Source organism: Pseudophryne corroboree, chromosome 8 (genome assembly GCF_028390025.1).
Source record: "Pseudophryne corroboree isolate aPseCor3 chromosome 8, aPseCor3.hap2, whole genome shotgun sequence".
Taxonomy (NCBI): Eukaryota; Metazoa; Chordata; class Amphibia; order Anura; family Myobatrachidae; genus Pseudophryne; species Pseudophryne corroboree.
In genome coordinates this window covers 135,358,858-135,379,143 of record NC_086451.1, presented here as the reverse complement: position 1 = coordinate 135,379,143, position 20,286 = coordinate 135,358,858, and the positions used below count along the sequence as shown (strand labels likewise).

Sequence of the window (20,286 nt, the reverse complement as noted above, 5' to 3'; positions counted from 1 at the left end):
GCTTAGAGCCTTGTAAATTGCCCTTAGCTCCAGTATATTTATGTGGAGAGAAGTCTCCAGACTTGATCACACTCCCTGGAAATTTTTTCCTTGTGTGACTGCTCCCCAGCCACTCAGGCTGGCATCCGTGGTCACCAGGACCCAGTCCTGAATGTCGAATCTGCGGCCCTTTCATAGATGAGCACTCTGCAGCCACCGCAGAAGAAAACACCCTTGTCCTTGGAGACAGGGTTATCCGCTGATGCATCTGAAGATGCGATCCGGACCATTTTCCCAGCAGATTCCACTGAAAGGTTCTTGCGTGAAATCTACCGAATGGGATCGCTTTGTAAGAAACCACCATTTTTCACAGGACCCTTGTGCAATGATGCACTGATACTTTTCCTGGTTTTAGGAGGTTCCTGACTAGCTCGGATAACTCCCTGGTCTTCTTCTCCGGGAGAAAACATCCTTTTCTGGACTGTGTCCAGAATCATTCCTAGGAACATTAGACGTGTCGTCGGAAAAAGCTGCGATTTTGGAATATTTAGAATCCACTCGTGCTGTCGTAGAACTACTTGAGATAGTGCTACTCCGACCGCCAACTGTTCTCTGGACCTTGCCCTTATCAGGAAAGCGTCCATATTTCTTTTAGGAAGAATCATCATTTCGGCCATTACCATGGTAAAGACCCGGGGTGCCGTGGACAATCCAAACGGCAGCGTCTGAACGGATAGTGACAGTTCTGTACCACGAACCTGAGATACCCTTGGTGAGAAGGGCAAATTTTTGGACATGTAGGTAAGCGTCCCTGATATCCAGTGACACCATATCGTCCTGGTTCGCTATCACTGCTCTGAGTGACTCCATCTTGATTTGAACCCTTGTATGTAATTGTTCAAATCTTTTAGATCTCACCGAGCCGTTTGGCTTCAGTACCACAATATAGTGTGGAATAATACCCCTTCCCTTGTTGTAGGAGGGGTACTTTGATTATCACCTGCTGGGAATACAGCCTGTAAATTTTTTTCCAATACTGCCTCCCTGTCGGAGGGAGACGTTGGTAAAGCAGACTTCAGGAACTTGTGAGGGGAAGACGTCTCGAATTTCCAATGTACACCTGGGATACTACGTGTAGGATCCAGGAGTCCACTTGCGAGTGAGCCCACTGCGTGCTGAAACTCTTGAGATGACCCCCCACCGCACCTGAGTCCGCTTGTATGGCCCCAGCGTCATGCTGCAGACTTGGCAGAAGCTGTGGAGGACTTCTGTTCCTGGGAATGGGCTGCCTGCTGCAGTCTTCTTCCCTTTCCTCTAACCCTGGGCAGATATGACTGGCCTTTTGCCCGCCTGCCTTTATGGGTACGAAAGGACTGAGACTGAAAAGACTGTGTCCTTTTCTGCTGAGATGTGACTTGGGGTAACAAAAGTGGATTTTCCAGCTGTTGCCATGGCCACCAGGTCCGATGGACCGCCCCTTTATACGGCAATACTTCCATGTGCCGTCTGGAATCTGCATCACCTGACCACTGTCGTGTCTATAAACATCGTCTGGCAGATATGGACATCACATCTACTCTTGATGCCAGAATGCAAATATCCCTCTGCGCATCTCGCATATATAGAAATGCATCCTTAAAATGCTCTATAGTCAATAAAATATTGTTCCTGTCAAGGGTATCAATATTTTCAGTCAGGAAATCCGACCAAGCCCCCCCAGCGCTGCACATCCAGGCTGAGGCGATTGCTGGTCGTAGTATAACACCAGTATGTGTGTATATACTTTTTAGGATATTTTTCAGCTTCCTATCAGCTGGCTCTTTGAGGGCGGCCGTATCTGGAGACGGTAACGCCACTTGTTTTTATAAGCGTGTGAGCGCCTTATCCACCCTAAGGTGTGTTTCCCAACTCGCCCTCACTTCTGGCGGGAAAGGGTATACCTCCAATAATTTTCTATCGGAGGAAACCCACGTATCATCACACACTTTAATTTATCTGATTCAGGAAAAACTACAAGTAGATTATTCCCACCCTACATAATACCCTTATTTGTGGTACTTGTAGTATCAGAAATATGTAACACCTCCTTCATTGCCCTTAACATGTAACGTGTGGCCCTAAAGGAAAATACGTTTGTTTCTTCACCGTCGACACTGAAGTCAGTGTCCGTGTCTGTGTCGACCAACTGAGGTAAATGGGCGTTTTTACAAGTCCCTGACGGTGTCAGAGACGCCTGGACAGGTACTAATTTGTTTGCCGGCCGTCTCATGTCGTCAACCGACCTTGCATCGTGTTGACATTATCACGTAATTCCTAAATAAGCCATCCATTCCGGTGTCGACTCCCTAGAGAGTGACATCACCAATACAGGCAATTTGCTCCGCCTCCTCACCAACATCGTCCTCCTACATGTCGACACACACGTACCGACACACAGCACACACACAGGGAATGCTCTGATAGAGGACAGGACCCCACTAGCCCTTTGGGGAGACAGAGGGAGAGTTTGCCAGCACACACCAAAAACGCTATAATTATACAGGGACAACCCCTTATACAAGTGTTTTCCCTTATAGCATTTTCACATATGTAATCATATCGCCAAATAAGTGCCCCCCCTCTCTGTTTTAACCCTGTTTCTGTAGTGCAGTGCAGGGGAGAGCCTGGGAGCCTTCCTCACAGCAGAGCTGAGCAGGAAAATGGCGCCGTGTGCTGAGGAGAATAGGCCCCGCCCCCTAAAACGGCGGGCTCTTCTCCCGGAGTTTGTGAGATCTGGCAGGGGTTAAATACATCCATATAGCCTCAAGGGCTATATGTGATGTATTTTAGCCATAAAAAAGGTATAATACATTGCTGCCCAGGGCGCCCCCCCCAGCGCCCTGCACCCTCAGTGACCGCTGGTATGAAGTGTGCTGACAACAATGGCGCACAGCTGCAGTGCTGTGCGCTACCTTATGAAGACTGAAAGTCTTCTGCCGCCTGTTTCTGGACCTCTTCAACTTCGGCATCTGCAAGGGGGGTCGGCGGCACGGCTCCGGGACGAACCCCAGGGTGAGACCTGTGTTCCGACTCCCTCTGGAGCTAATGGTGTCCAGTAGCCTAAGAAGCAAATCCATCCTGCACGCAGGTGAGTTTACTTCTCTCCCCTAAGTCCCTCGTAGCAGTGAGCCTGTTGCCAGCAGGACTCACTGAAAATAAAAAACCTAACTTAAACTTTTATTCTAAGCAGCTCAGGAGAGCCACCTAGATTGCACCCTTCTCGGCCGGGCACAAAAATCTAACTGAGGCTTGGAGGAGGGTCATGGGGGAGGAGCCAGTGCACACCACCTGATCCTAAAGCTTTTATTATTGTGCCCTGTCTCCTGCGGAGCCGCTAAACCCCATGGTCCTGACGGAGTCCCCAGCATCCACTTAGGACGTTAGAGAAATAACATTAGGTCATCTATATTCGCATATTACATATTTTACTTTGAGAAACTCAATGCAATGTTTGTTTACGGAGAATAACATTGATGCAATTAGTTTTGTACCTTCATGCATGGTAAATGCCAGCCAGAAGTTTAACCGCAACAAGGAGTCGTCTTCTCTAGCACAGCTGACGTAATGCGGCAGCACTGAATTATTAAGGATGCAGCCCATCTGAGCTGGGAGCTGGGGAAAAGGGAAGAACATGGTAATTTCATTTATTTTCTAAATCTGATAAAACGCATGAGCATTCATTAAACTGATATATGAAAGAATAACTTTTTTTTTCTTCTTCTTCTAAATACTCCGTGGGTAAACACCTTGGTCAGCAGAGCAGAGACAGGGGTGGGGGAAAAAAAAAAAAAACCACACACCCTTGAAGGTACAGAATGTTACACTCCTTACTATTTAGTGTCTCTGATAATCATCCCAAACTAAGGAACACAAACAGACAACACTAGTGGGAATATCCAGCTGCCATGGATAGCAAATAACATCCATTGTAATAAGTCTTACAATTCCTTTTCACCCCCTTGGCAGCCAAAACATACGAGATGTACCTAAGGAGTATATTAAGAAGAATGTTTTACGTATAAGTTAATGAATGTACAACAACAACAAAAAAAAAGAAAGAAAAGGCAGCACCACCAAATAAATAGAAAATGGATTGTCTGTAAGGTGTACACAATTTAATAAGTATAAACTGCACACATAATAATTTAAAACTTTAAAAAGGACTGAAAATCACCCCAAATTATATCTGTGCAAAATTCTGCCAGTGTGGGCTGGACCACTTGAAATTGCAAAGGACAGTTCTTACTCCTATGGAGCTGACGGCTCAGTTCCATGTACCATAGATCTGACTATAACATCCGCTGGAGGATACTTCCAAATGGAAAGAATGGCAATCAAAGTCCTCACCAGAGCTGCGGTTGTCTTTCTTGCTTGGGTCTGTAGTCGGCACGTATTAGGAGAAGTCAATGAAGTTAAGTCCAGTCCAAAGAAGTACTGGACTGGACTTAACTTCATGGACTTCTCCTAATACGTGCCGACTACAGACCCAAGCAAGAAAGACAACCGCAGCTCTGGTGAGGACTTTGATTGCCATTCTTTCCATTTGGAAGTATCCTCCAGCGGATGTTATAGTCAGATCTATGGTACATGGGACTGAGCCGTCAGCTCCATAGGAGTAAGAACTGTCCTTTGCAATTTCAAGTGGTCCAGCCCACACTGGCAGAATTTTGCACAGATATAATTTGGGGTGATTTTCAGTCCTTTTTAAAGTTTTAAATTATTAGGTGTGTAGGTTTTACTTATTAAATTGTGTACACCTTACAGACAATCCATTTTATATTTATTTGGTAGCGCTGCCTTTTCTCTCTTTTATGGTATATGTTTATTTATAGGTGTGACTATCTTATTTTACGGCAGCTGCTGATTGGTGAACCAGTCCTGTGTGAGCGCCTGACCTCCAACTTGTTGGTTATTTCTGTCATGAATGTACAACACCAATAATCCGGCATGGTTGGTTTCGGCACTGTGCCGGATTACCCATTATGCCAGATTATCGGTGGCAACCTGACCCCCCTCCCCACAGCCTAATTCTAGCCTGCAGCCCTCCTGCTGCCTAACTCCCCCCTCCCCCCATGGCGCCTAAACCTGCCGTAGCCCAACTCCCCCGCGCAGCGCCAAATCCTCACTGCAGCCTAACTAAGCCCTCCCACAGCCTCTTTTACCCCTGCACCTGATGTGTCCAGATTAAAAGTAGTGACAGACAATCAGTTGCCGGATAATGGATGTTATACCTATAGTCCAAACAAATTAGAACAAACTAATTTTTATGGAATAAATTATATGGGAAGATTTTCATTACAAACTGAGCATCTGCAGCAAATATTATCTGGTAAAAGTACGGCATGGAGAGAACCTCCCCACTGCCTTACAAAAATCATCTGTGAAACTCTGCATGCCTAGGGCGTCGCCACCTCCCATGTAGAATGGAGCCTTATAACTTCTGGCCTCTCATGTCCATCCGCACTGGAATCTGCACAATTACATCTTTCATCTATCTTGCAAGAGTATGTTTGGATGGAGCATGCTCTTGACGGGTCCAAGAGGATGGACAAAAAGTTGATCCATCTTATTAAATACCATTGTTCCGGAGAGACCAACCAAAAAAAGACTTGACAAGCTACAAAGTATACTTTATTAATTAAAATTAAATGGTGGACTGAGAAGGAGCTGAAATTACTTGAGAAGAACAGTGAAAACTACCTTAGGAAGAGATTAAGATTAGTTTGCTAAACCAACAAAAATGTTCAAAAACGATCCTTGCACCATCGGGCAGGTTGTTCTCGAACTTGACAGACATATTGCGTTGCTAAACCCCCCCCAAAAAAACAATAGGATTTTGGTACCTACCCGTAAATCCTTTTCTCGTAGTCCGTAGAGGATGCTGGGGTCCACATTAGTACCATGGGGTATAGACTGGTCCACCAGGAGCCATTGGCACTTTAAAAGTTTGAGAGTGTGGGCTGGCTCCTCCCTCTATGCCCCTCCTACCAGACTCAGTCTAGAAACTGTGCCCGAGGAGACGGACATCTTCGAGAGAAGGATTTTACACAGATAGTGGTGAGATTCGTACCAGCTCACACATACAAGGCACGCCAGCCAACAAAGCTTGAACACTCAGCAACTGCTGAAACATTACTTAACTAAGTAACAATGCAGTACTCACTAAAACGAAGTTGTACTGAACCAAATAATGTTTGCAGGAAAATGAAGCGCTGGGCGGGCGCCCAGCATCCTCTACGGACTGCGAGAAAAGGATTTACCGGTAAGTACCAAAATCCTATTTTCTCTTACATCCTAGAGGATGCTGGGGTCCACATTAGTACCATGGGGATGTACCAAAGCTCCCAGAACGGGAGGCAGAGCGCGTAGGCTCCTGCAGAACTGATTGGCCACTGATGATCTGAAGTTCAGTCAAACTATCAAACTTTTAAAACTTTGCAAACGTGTTCGACCCAGACCAAGTTGCAGCTCGGCAAAGTTGCACTGCCAAGACACCCCGGGCAGCTGCTCAGGAAGGACCAACCTTACGATTTGGGTGGGCCTTAACAGATTTTACACATGGCAGTCCTGCCGTAGAATAAGCGTGCTGGGATAGTGAACCTAATCCAGCGAGAAATAGTCTTCTTAGAAGCAGGACACCCAATTTTCTTGGGATTATACAGGACAAACAGAGTCCGAATTTCTGTGACGAGAAGTTCTCTTCACATACATCTTCAGAGCCCTTACAACATCCAAGGACTTTGATGTAATTGAGGAGTCAGTAGCCACTGGCACCACAATAGGTTAGTTGATATGAAATGCCAACACAACCTTTGGAAGAAAATGCTGACTTGTCATGAGCTCAGCTCTATCTTTGTGGAAGATCAAGTAAGAACTTTTACAGGATAAAGCCCCCAATTCGGACATGCGTCTAGCAGAAGCTAAGGCCAACAACGTGACCGCCTTCCATGTAAGAAATTTGACCTCAACCTCCTGTAGAGGCTCAAACCAATCCGACTGGAGGAACTGCAACATCACGTTAAGGTCCCAAGGCAGTACAAAGGGAGGCTGGATGTGCAGAACTCCCTTCAAAAAAAAAGTCTGAACCTCAGGGAGGGCAGCCAATTGTTTCTGAAAGAAAATGGATGGGGCCGAAATCTGTACCTTCACAGATCCTAACCTCAGGCCCATATCCACTCCTGCTTCCCGGAAGAGGAGAAAACGTCCGAGTTGAAACTCCCCCGTAGGAAACTTCTTGGACTCACACCAAGAGACATATTTCTTCCAAATACGATGGTAATGCTTAGATGTTACCCCTTTACTAGCCTGTATGAGGGTAGGAAAGACCTTCGGAATGCCCGAGCAAGTATCAGGCGCTCAACTTCCATGCCGTCAAACGGAGCCACGGTAAGTCTTGATAGGCGAACGGCCCCTGCTGCAGCAGGTCCTCCCGAAGAGGCCTCGGTTCTTCTCGCAGTAGATATAGAAGGTCCACGTACCAAGCCCTTCTTGGCCAGTCTGGGGCAATGGGGATCACTTGAACCCTTTTCCTCCTTATGAGCTTTAGGATTCGTGGGATGAGAGGGAGTGGTGGAAACACATACACTGACTGGAACACCCACGGAGACACCAGGGCGTCCACTGCCACTGCCTGTGGGTCTCTCGACCTGGAACAATAACGGCAAAGCTTCTTGTCGAGACGAGAGGCCATCATGTCTATTTGGGGTAAACCCCAAAGGTCTGTTATTTCCTTGACCACCTCCGGATGGAGATTCCACTCCCCTGGATGGAGATTGTGTCTGCTGAGGAAGTCTGCTTCCCAGTTGTCTACTCCTGGAATGAAGATGGCTGACAGCGCCAACGCATGTTTTTCTGTCCAGTGGAGAACTCTTGCGACCTCTGACATCGCCGCTCTGCTCTTCGTTCAGTCTTGTCGGTTTATGTAAGCCACTATTCCGTTGTCCGACTGCACTTGAATGGCCCGATTTCTTAGAAGAGGGGCCGCCTGAAGACCGTTGTAGACGGCTCTCAGTTCCAGGATGTTGATGGGCAGGCCGGCTTCCAGGCTTGACCACCTTGCTTGGAAGGTTACTCCTTGAGTGACTGCTCCCCAGCACTAAAGACTCGCATCTGTGGTTAGAAGGACCCAGTCCTGAATCCCAAACCTGCGGCCCTCCAGAAGGTGAGGCAACTGGAGCCACCAGAGGAGTGAGATCCTGGCCTTTGGCGACAGACGAATTCTCTGGTGCATGTGGAGATGAGATCCCGACCATTTGTCCTTGCCCAGGAGATCCAGTTGGAAGGTCCGAGCGTAGAACCTCCCGTACTGGAGAGCCTCGTAAAAGGCCACCATCTTTCCCAATAGGCGAATGCATTGATGAACCGACACCTGGGCTGGCTTCAGGACATCCCGGACCATAGCTTGTATCACCAACGCCTTTTCCTGCGGAAGAAACACCTTTTGCACTTCCGTATCCAGGATCATTCCCAGAAAGGACAACCTCTGGGTTGGTTCCAAATGTGACTTAGGAGTCATGGTTGGATTCTGAACCTTCCAGAGTAGGCGTGTTGTGAGAACAATGGATTGCAGCAGCTTCTCCTTGGACGATGCTTTTATCAGCAGATCGTCCAGATATGGAATGATGTTCACACCCTGTTTGCGGAGGAGAACCATCATTTCCGCCATCACCTTAGTAAACACCCTTGGTGCTGTGGAGAGGCCAAATGGCAGGGCCTGGAAATGGAAAGGACAGTCCAGCAATGCGAAGCGGAGATAAGCCTTATGTGGCAGCCAGTTCGGAATGTGGAGGTACGCATCCTTGATATCCAGTGATACCAGGATTTCCCCCTCTTTCAGATCTGATATCACCGCCCTGAGATACTCCATCTTGAACTTGAACTCCTTTAGAAAGGGGTTCAATGATTTCAGGTTCAGAATGGGCCTGACCGAACTATCCGGTTTTGGTACCACAAAAAGGTTCAAATAGCAACTTTTGTACTGCATGTGAGGTGGTACTGGCACAATGACCTGTGCCTCCACCAGTTTTCGGACAGCGTCCTGTAGTACAGTGCTGCCTGCCAACAGAGCTGGTAAGCCTGATTTAAAAAAGCGATGAGGAGGGAGACTTTGAAATTCCAGCCTGTATCCTTGGGATACAATATCCATCATCCAGGCCGGACGATACCCAGACGTGACTGAAGTGTCTGAGTCTGGCTCCACAGGCCCCATCTCCAGGTCGCGTACATGAAGCAAGCTTTTGCTCCTGGGAACCTGCAGCTTTCTTGGACTTAACGCGACCTCCCCTAAAGAAGGTATTAGATGCTCTGGCCTTTCTAGGCCTGTTAGGCCGAAAGGACTGCATTGCAGATGAAGAGAAGGATTTCTTCGGAGCAGGTGCAGCTGAGGGAAGAAACGGAGACTTAACCGCTGTAGCCGTGGATATCCACGCATCTAGAGCTTCCCCAAAGAGAGCCTGACCTGTATAGGGTAGAGCCTCCACACTTTTCCTGGCTTCCGCGTCGGACGACCACTGGTGCAGCCACAGTCCCCGACGAGCTGAAACAGACATGGAAGATATTCCCGCAGCCATGGAACCAAGGTCTTTCATGGATTCTACCATGAAACCTGCTGAATCATGTATGTTGCGTAAATATAAAGCAACATCATCCCTATCAATCGTATCCAAATCCTCAAGTAAGGTGGCCGACCACTTTACTACTGCCTTTGCAATCCATGCAGTAGCAATAGTGGGACGTAATATGGCCCCTGAAGCAGTGTACATTGATTTAAGCGTGTTATACATTTTTCTATCAGCAGTAGATCCTAGAACAGGCAAAACCACCTTCTTTGAGAGTCTGGACACAGATGCGTCAATCGGCGGGTTTTCCCATTTTTTCTATCCTCCTCAGGGAAAGGAAACACCACCTGGACCCTTTCAGGTATCTGGAATTTCTCAGGGTCTACCCATGTTCTTTCAAATATAGCATTCAATTCCTTTGACGCAGGGAAGGTTAGCGAGGCTTTATTTTCAGTGAAAAAAGCCTCCTCAACCTGCTCAGGTGTGGTATCATTAACATTCAACACATCCCTGATAGCCTCTATCAACAATTGCACCTACTTTGCAAGAGATGCGGACCCCCGCAACACATCCTCATCACCATCTGTGGTGTCAGAATCGGTATCCACGTTGTCTTGTGTGATCTGCACAAGCGCATGTTTGTGGGGGTATACAGCGGGGTGACCTGAGGTACCAGAAACCGGCCATACTGCCATAGAGCTCTGTAATACCTGGGTTGCAGATTCATTACTTGCAACCATGTCAAAAATCTGAGAAATCCAAGATTTGACAGAGGAAAACCACTCCGGTTCCCTTGCTGGTATCTGTGCTAAACCAGTGCTATCCTGATTACATGGAATGGGATCATCCTGGGAGGATAAATCCTCTACAGCATATGACACAATGTCCCTGGACATAGCTAAAGGAGACCACCAAACACTACACACAGGTGAGGGCAGACAGAGTTCCCCCCACCAAGAATGGCAAGAAAGAGATTGCTAAAAGTGCTGCGTGAGGGTTGGCTCCAAAGGGAGACCCCTAGTCAGCGCCGACTGTGCACCTTAATAGGGGACACAGTCTTATTACAGCCTCCCCTCCATTCTACAACCCCCTGGTACAGTGTACAGATAGCTGGAGGTGCTGTGCAGGGACCTGTTCTTCCTCTCAGCGCTGTGTAGGCAGGAAAATGGCGCTGGAATGCTGCGGAGTCTGCTATGAGAAGCTCTGCCCCCTTAATAGCGCTGTCTTCCCGCTCTTCATAGATTATACTGGCCTGAGGAAAATGTGCTGGCTGAGACCCACGGACCCCGACAGGCTTCTGGACCAATGTAGGTGGTAAGCGCTGGCCCAGGGCGCCCCTCACAGCGCCGCTGAGCCGTCACAGGAGTGCCCCTCCCTGCTGCCACCATCTTCACACCGGCCCCTCACTTGCTAGGGGGGTCGGTGTCTCACTCACCACATCTTCAGCTCTGTAAGGGCCCCTGCTGTTGGGGCGAGCGGTCCTGTGGCGGGGAACGATCAGACGCCTCTGGAGCACAGTGTCCAGTCAGCGGAGATAGTGGCTCAGACCCCGCAGGGCGGACACTGCTCACCCCCCCCCAGCAGCCTCCCTGTGAAATAATAAACTCTAAAAATAAAACTTTCCTAGAAAAGCTCTGTAGAGCTCCCCTAGCTGTGACCAGCTCCTCCGGGCACATTTTCTAAACTGAGTCTGGAAGGATGGGCATAGAGGGAGGAGCCAGCCCAAAATCTCAAACTCTTAAAGTGCCAATGGCTCCTGGTGGACCCATCTATACCCCATGGTACTAATGTGGACCCCAGCATCCTCTAGTACGTAAGAGAAAAACCATCTCTAAAATAATTGACTTGAGGCACTCATATTGCAAAGGCTTATAAGGTTCAGCCTTTGGAGCATTAAGATCCCATGTGCCACAAAAGATTTGATATGAGGACTAATGCTGGGCATATAAGCTACAATTATCTGTCCAATCCGCCCAATATCAGTGGATCGGCCAAACGCTGCTGGAAAATAAACTGGCCGGGCTGAAATCTGTACTTTCAAAAGAACCAAGCCCTAAACTAGCCTTCAAATTCACCTGAAGAAAGGTCAAGAAATGAGAGTCAGAACTTGGGAGGTATGATCCTTGTGTTGTTCACACAACAAGATGTAAAATTTTCCATACCACAAGATGTAGTTTCCATACTTTGTGGTAATTGCATGGCAAACCCCTTTTCTGGCTTGCAGAATAGTATGGAATACTGAGAAAGAAAAAATTCTTAGTGATTAAAAACTGTTTCAAAACCCAGGCCGTTAAAGTAAACCAAGGAAAGGTCCTCGTGTAGAAACGGACCCTGTTGCAGTACCGGGTTTCCGGTATGAATGGTCGACCATGTTAAGGTCAACAGTCATTAGGTCAACTACTATTGGCCGATATTGACATGGTAGACATGGACAAATGGTCGACACATGAAAAGGTCGACCCATGAAAAGGTCGACACAGATTTTTGAACTGTTTTTGGTGTCATTTTTTCCATAATGTGACCAGGAACCCCAATTATTGTACCCATCGCCATGCTGCGGGCAAGGTGCCTCGTTCCACTACCGCTGTGCTCGGCACAGGCTACTATCCCCAATCGTAGCCCACGTGGATGGTAAAGTATGAAAAAAAAGCAAAAAAAAAAAAGCCATGTCGACCTTTTTATGTGTCGACCATGTGTCCATGTCAACCATGTCAATGTTGACCAATATTGGGCGACCTAATGACTGTCGACCATCCAAATGGACATTTTGAGAAAGTCGGCGTATCACAACCTACATGGCCAGTCTGGAGCCACTAGGATTATGGTCACCTCTTGAAATTTGATGTGCTTGAGTACCCGAGACAACATTGGGATCAGTGAAAACAGATACGCTAGATGAAAAAAAACATGGAACGGTCATAGCATGCACTGCCAAAGCCAGTGGGTCCCTGAAACCCGCACAAAACTGTGGAACCTTAAAGGTGTTTTGAGAGTCCATGATATGCACCTGCAGAAAGGCCAAACTTCTGAACTAATTGTTGGAAGACCTCTTCAGTGAGAGACTACTCCCGCGTGAGAAAGGGGGTCTGCTTTTGAAATTTCCCATTCCCGGTATGAACATCGCTGAGAGTGCTGGAACAAAGATCTCTGCTCAGTATGGAACATAGATCCCTGTTCAGGAAAGGATCCTGCCTCCACCATCACATTGCTTGGGCTTCCCTGATTTATATATTCAATTTAAATACAAACTGGCCAGCCATCCATGACTAAGAGAGCTAGAAAGATGGCTGTGAGCACAAATACATTGATCAACACAGCCTCAGACGATGACCAGAAGCCTTAGAGCTATAGACGTAACGTCACAGTACCCCATGCTAGGAGACTCGTGTCACTTGTCACAATGACTAAATGTAGAGTGACAAAAGATCTTCTATGGAGAAGACTGGAAAAATAAGATTTTACTCACCGGTAAATCTATTTCTCGTAGTCCGTAGTGGATGCTGGGAACTCCGTAAGGACCATGGGGAAAAGCGGCTCCGCAGGAGACTGGGCACAACTAAAGAAAGCTTTAGGTCACCTGGTGTGCACTGGCTCCTCCCACTATGACCCTCCTCCAAGCCTCAGTTAGGACACTGTGCCCGGACGAGCTGACATAATAAGGAAGGATTTTGAATCCCGGGTAAGACTCATACCAGCCACACCAATCACACCGTATAACTCGTGATACTATACCCAGTTAACAGTATGAATATAACTGAGCCTCTCAACAGATGGCTCAACAATAACCCTTTAGTTAGGCAATAACTATATACAAGTATTGCAGACAATCCGCACTTGGGATGGGCGCCCAGCATCCACTACGGACTACGAGAAATAGATTTACCGGTGAGTAAAATCTTATTTTCTCTGACGTCCTAGTGGATGCTGGGAACTCCGTAAGGACCATGGGGATTATACCAAAGCTCCCAAACGGGCGGGAGAGTGCGGATGACTCTGCAGCACCGAATGAGAGAACTCCAGGTCCTCCTCAGCCAGGGTATCAATTTTGTAGAATTTAGCAAACGTGTTTGCCCCTGACCAAGTTGCAGCTCGGCAAAGTTGGAAAGCCGAGACCCCTCGGGCAGCTGCCCAAGATGAGCCCCCTTCCTTGTGGAATGGGCTTTTACAGATTTTGGCTGCGGTAGTCCAGCCGCAGAATGCGCCAGCTGAATTGTGCTACAAATCCAGCGAGCAATAGTCTGCTTAGAAGCAGGAGCACCCAGTTTGCTGGGTGCATACAGGATAAACAGCGAGTCAGTTCTCCTGACTCTAGTCGTCCTGGAAACATAATTTTTCAAGGCCCTGACTACGTCCAGTAACTTGGAATCCTCCAAGTCCCTAGTAGCCGCAGGCCCTACAATAGGTTGGTTCAAGTGAAAAGCTGATACCACCTTAGGGAGAAACTGGGGACGAGTCCTCAATTCTGCCCTATCCATATGGAAAATCAGATAAGGACTTTTATATGACAAAGCCGCCAATTCTGATACACGCCTGGCCGAAGCCAAGGCCAATAACATGACCACTTTCCGCGTGAGATATTTTAGATCCACGGTTTTTAGTGGCTCACACCAATGTGATTTTAAGAAACTCAATACCACGTTGAGAACCCAAAGTGCCACTGGAGGCACAACCGGGGGCTGATTATGCAGCACTCCTTTTACAATGTCTGAACTTCAGGTACTGAAGCTAGTTCTTTCTGGAAGAAAATCGACAGAGCCGAGATCTGTACCTTAATGGAGCCTAATTTTAGGCCCATAGACACTCCTGCTTGTAGGAAATGCAGAAATCGACCTAGTTGAAATTCCTCTGTTGGGGCCTTTTTTGGCCTCACACCAAGCAACATATTTTCGCCATATGCGGTGATAATGTTTTGCAGTTACATCTTTCCTGGCTTGAATCAGCGTAGGAATGATTTCCTCCGGAATGCCCTTTTCCTTTAGGATCCGGCGTTCAACCGCCATGCCGTCAAAACGTAGCCGCGGTAAGTCTTGGAACAGACCGGGCCCCTGCTGCCGCAGGTCCTGTCTGAGCGGCAGAGGCCATGGGTCCTCTGATATAATTTCTTGAAATTCTGGGTACCAAGCTCTTCTTGGCCAATCCGGAACCACGAGTATCGTTCTTACTCCTCGCCTTCCTATTATTCTCAGTACCTTTCGTATGAGAGGCAGAGGGGGGAACACATAAACCGACTGGTACACCCACGGTGTTACCAGAGCGTCCACAGCTATCGCCTGAGGGTCCCTTGACCTGGCGCAATATCTTTTATAGCTTTTTGTTGAGACGGGACGCCATCATGTCCACCTGTGGCCTTTCCCAATGGTGTACAATCCTTTGGAAGACTTCTGGATGAAATCCCCACTCTCCCGGGTGGAGGTCGTGTCTGCTGAGAAGATCTTCTTCCCAGTCGTCCACTCCGGGAATGAACACTGCTGACAGTGTTAACACATGATTTTCCGCCCATCGGAGAATCCTTGTGGCTTCTGCCATCGCCATCCTGCTTCTTGTGCCGCCCCGTTGGTTTACATGGGCGACTGCCGTGATGTTGTCTGATTGGATCAGTACCGGCTGGTTTTGAAGCAGAGGCCTTGCCTGACTCAGGGCATTGTAAATGGCCCTCAGTTCCAGAATTTTTATGTGTAGGGAAGTCACCTGACTTGACCAAAGTCCCTGGAAGTTTCTTCCCTGTGTGACTGCCCCCCAGCCTCAAAGGCTGGCATCCATGGTCACTAGGACCTAGTCCTGTATGCCAAACCTGCGGCCCTCTTGAAGATGGGCACTCTGCAGCCACCACAGTAGAGATACCCTGGTCCTTGAAGACAGGGTTATCAGCCGATGCATCTGAAGATGTGATCCGGACCACTTGTCCAACAGGTCCCACTGAAAAGTTCCTGCATGGAACCTACCGAATGGGATTGCTTCGTAGGAAGCTACCATTTTTCCCAGGACTCGCGTGCAATGATGCACCGATACCTGTTTTGGCTTCAGGAGGTCTCTGACTAGAGATGACAGCTCCTTGGCTTTCTCCTCCGGGAGAAACATTTATTTCTGTTCTGTGTCCAGAACCATCCCCAGGAACAGTGGACGTGTCGTAGGAACCAGCTGTGACTTTGGACTGTTTAGAATCCAACCGTGCTGTTGTAGCACTTTCCAAAATAGTGCTACCCCGACTAGCAACTGCTCCTTGGACCTTGCCCTTATAAGGAGATTGTCCAAGTACGGGATAATTAAAATAAGAATTTACTTACCGATAATTCTATTTCTCATAGTCCGTAGTGGATGCTGGGGACTCCGTAAGGACCATGGGGAATAGCGGCTCCGCAGGAGACTGGGCACAAAAGTAAAAGCTTTAGGACTACCTGGTGTGCACTGGCTCCTCCCCCTATGACCCTCCTCCAAGCCTCAGTTAGGATACTGTGCCCGGACGAGCGTACACAATAAGGAAGGATTTTGAATCCCGGGTAAGACTCATACCAGCCACACCAATCACACCGTACAACCTGTGATCAGAACCCAGTTAACAGCATGATAACAGAGGAGCCTCTGAAAAGATGGCTCACAACAATAATAACCCGATTTTTGTAACAATAACTATGTACAAGTATTGCAGACGATCCGCACTTGGGATGGGCGCCCAGCATCCACTACGGACTATGAGAAATAGAATTATCGGTAAGTAAATTCTTATTTTCTCTGACGTCCTAGTGGATGCTGGGGACTCCGTAAGGACCATGGGGATTATACCAAAGCTCCCAAACGGGCGGGAGAGTGCGGATGACTCTGCAGCACCGAATGAGAGAACTCAAGGTCCTCCTCAGCCAGGGTATCAAATTTGTAGAATTTAGCAAACGTGTTTGCCCCTGACCAAGTAGCTGCTCGGCAAAGTTGTAAAGCCGAGACCCCTCGGGCAGCTGCCCAAGATGAGCCCACCTTCCTTGTGGAATGGGCTTTTACAGATTTTGGCTGTGGCAGGCCTGCCACAGAATGTGCAAGCTGAATTGTACTACAAATCCAACGAGCAATAGTCTGCTTAGAAGCAGGAGCACCCAGCTTGTTGGGTGCATACAGGATAAACAGCGAGTCAGATTTCCTGACTCCAGCCGTCCTGGAAACATATATTTTCAGGGCCCTGACTACGTCCAGCAACTTGGAGTCCTCCAAGTCCCTAGTAGCCGCAGGTACCACAATAGGCTGGTTCAACTGAAATGCTGAAACCACCTTAGGGAGAAATTGAGGACGAGTCCTCAATTCTGCCCTGTCCGTATGAAAAATTAGGTAAGGGCTTTTATAGGATAAAGCCGCCAATTCTGAGACACGCCTGGCTGAAGCCAGGGCTAATAGCATTACCACTTTCCAAGTGAGATATTTTAAGTCCACAGTGGAGAGTGGTTCAAACCAATGTGATTTTAGGAAACCCAAAACTACATTGAGATCCCAAGGTGCCACTGGAGGCACAAAAGGAGGCTGTATATGCAGTACCCCCTTGACAAACGTCTGAACTTCAGGAACTGAAGCCAGTTCTTTCTGGAAGAAAATCGACAGGGCCGAAATTTGAACCTTAATGGACCCTAATTTTAGGCCCATAGACAGTCCTGTTTGCAGGAAATGCAGGAAACGACCCAGTTGAAATTCCTCTGTAGGGGCCTTCCTGGCCTCGCACCACGCAACATATTTACGCCAAATACGGTGATAATGCTGTACGGTTACATCCTTCCTGGCTTTGATCAGGGTAGGGATGACTTCATCCGGAATGCCTTTTTCCTTCAGGATCCGGCGTTCAACCGCCATGCCGTCAAACGCAGCCGCGGTAAGTCCTGGAACAGACAGGGTCCCTGCTGGAGCAGGTCCTTTCTTAGAGGTAGAGGCCACGGGTCCTCTGTGAGCATCTCTTGAAGTTCCGGGTACCAAGTCCTTCTTGGCCAATCCGGAGCCACGAGTATAGTCCTTACTCCTCTCCTTCTTATGATTCTCAGTACCTTGGGTATGAGAGGCAGAGGAGGGAACACATACACTGACTGGTACACCCACGGTGTTACCAGAGCGTCCACAGCTATTGCCTGAGGGTCCCTTGACCTGGCGCAATACCTGTCCAGTTTTTTGTTGAGGCGGGACGCCATCATGTCCAGCTTTGGTTTTTCCCAACGGTTCACAATCATGTGGAAGATTTCTGGGTGAAGTCCCCACTCCCCCGGATGGAGGTCGTGTCTGCTGAGGAAGTCTGCTTCCCAGTTGTCCACTCCCGGAATGAACACTGCTGACAGTGCTATCACATGATTTTCCGCCCAGCGAAGAATCCTTGCAACTTCTGTCATTGCCCTCCTGCTTCTTGCGCCGCCCTGTCTGTTTACGTGGGCAACTGCCGTGATGTTGTCTGACTGGATCAGCACCGGCTGACCTTGAAGCAGAGGTCTTGCTAGGCTTAGAGCATTGTAGATGGCCCTTAGCTCCAGGATATTTATGTGAAGTGATGTCTCCAGGCTTGACCACAAGCCCTGGAAATTTCTTCCCTGTGTGACTGCTCCCCAGCCTCTCAGGCTGGCATCCGTGGTCACCAGGACCCAGTCCTGAATGCCGAATCTGCGGCCCTCTAGAAGATGAGCACTCTGCAACCACCACAGGAGAGACACCCTTGTCCTTGGTGACAAGATTATCCGCTGATGCATCTGAAGATGCGACCCGGACCATTTGTCTAGCAGATCCCACTGGAAGGTTCTTGCGTGGAATCTGCCGAATGGGATTGCTTCGCAAGAAGCCACCATCTTTCCCAGGACCCTTGTGCATTGATGCACTGAGACTTGGCCTGGTTTTAGGAGATTTCTGACTAGTTCGGATAACTCCCTGGCTTTCTCCTCCGGGAGAAACACCTTTTTCTGGACTGTGTCCAGGATCATCCCTAGGAATAGAAGTCGTGTCGTCCGGATCAGCTGAGATTTTGGAATATTGAGAGTCCAACCGTGCTGGCGCAGCACTATCTGAGATAGTGCTACCCCGACTTCCAACTGTTCCCTGGATCTTGCCCTTATCAGGAGATCGTCCAAGTAAGGGATAACTAAAACTCCCTTCCTTCGAAGGAGTATCATCATTTCGGCCATTACCTTGGTAAAGACCCGGGGTGCCGTGGACAATCCAAACGGCAGCGTCTGAAACTGATAGTGACAGTTCTGTACCACAAACCTGAGGTACCCTTGGTGAGACGGGTAAATTGGGACATGGAGGTAAGCATCTTTGATGTCCAGAGACACCATATAGTCCCCGTCTTCCTGGTTTGCAATCACTGCTCTGAGTGACTCCATCTTGAATTTGAACCTTTGTATGTAAGTGTTCAAGGATTTTAGGTTTAAAATTGGTCTCACCGAGCCGTCCGGCTTCGGTACCACAAATAGTGTGGAATAGTACCCCTTTCCCTGTTGTAGGAGGGGTACCTTGATTATCACCTGCTGGGAATACAGCTTGTGAATGGCTTCCAATACTGCCTCCCTGTCTGAGGGAGACGTCGGTAAAGCAGACTTTAGAAAACGGCGAGGGGGAGACGTCTCGAATTCCAATTTGTACCCCTGAGATACCACTTGAAGGATCCAGGGGTCCACTTGCGAGTGGGCCTACTGCGCACTGAACTTCTTGAGACGGGCCCCCACCGTGTCTGCTTGTAAAGCTCCAGCGTCATGCTGAGGACTTTGCGGAGGCGGGAGAGGGCTTTTGTTCCTGGGAACTGGCTGTTTGTTGCAGCCTTTTTCCTCTCCCTCTGCCACGGGGCAGAAATGAGGCGCCTTTTGCCCGCTTGCCCTTATGGGGCCGAAAGGACTGCCCCTGATAATACGGCGTCTTCTTAGGTTGAGAAGCTACCTGGGGTAAAAATGTGGATTTTCCAGCAGTTGCCGTGGCTACCAGGTCTGATAGACCTACCCCAAATAACTCCTCCCCCTTATAAGGCAATACTTCCATGTGCCTTTTAGAATCCGCATCACCTGACCACTGCCGCGTCCATAAACCTCTTCTAGCAGAAATGGACAGCGCGCTAACTCTTGATGCCAGTCGGCAAATATCCCTCTGTGCATCACGCATATATAGAAATGCATCCTTCAAATGCTCTATAGTCAGTAATATACTGTCCCTATCTAGGGTATCAATATTTTCAGTCAGGGAATCCGACCACGCCAGGCCCGCACTGCACATCCAGGCTGAGGCGATTGCTGGTCGCAGTATAACACCCGTGTGAGAGTATATACATTTTAGGATATTCTCCAGCTTTCTATCGGCAGGTTCCTTTAGGGCGGCTGTATCAGGAGAGGGTAGTGCTACCTGTTTTGACAAACGTGTGAGCGCTTTATCCACCCTAGGGGGTGTTTCCCAACGTGCCCTATCCTCTGGCGGGAAAGGGTACGATGCCAATAACCTTTTAGGAATTATCAGTTTTTTATCGGGGGAAACCCACGCCTCATCACACACTTCATTTAATTCCTCGGATACAGGAAATACTACAGGTAGTTTTTTCTCACCAAACATAATACCCTTTTTAGTGGTACTTGTATTATCAGAGATATGCAATACATTTTTCATTGCTTCAATCATGTAACGTGTGGCCCTAGTGGAAGTCACGTTTGTCTCCTCATCATCGACACTGGAGTCAGTATCCGTGTCTGTGACTGCCATTTGAGGTAACGGGCGTTTTAAAGCC

At 48.3% G+C, this 20,286-nt stretch overlaps 1 protein-coding gene across 1 annotated transcript in view; it reads right to left on the bottom strand.

Moving 5' to 3' along the window:
• Nucleotides 1-20,286, bottom strand: part of CENPI (centromere protein I) — a 526,595-nt gene that overhangs the window by 162,126 nt on the left and 344,183 nt on the right. The window contains exon 11 of the mRNA XM_063936944.1: nt 3,510-3,630. Within this exon, the coding sequence (XP_063793014.1) occupies nt 3,510-3,630 (121 nt within the window). The remainder of the gene's footprint in view (nt 1-3,509; nt 3,631-20,286) is intronic.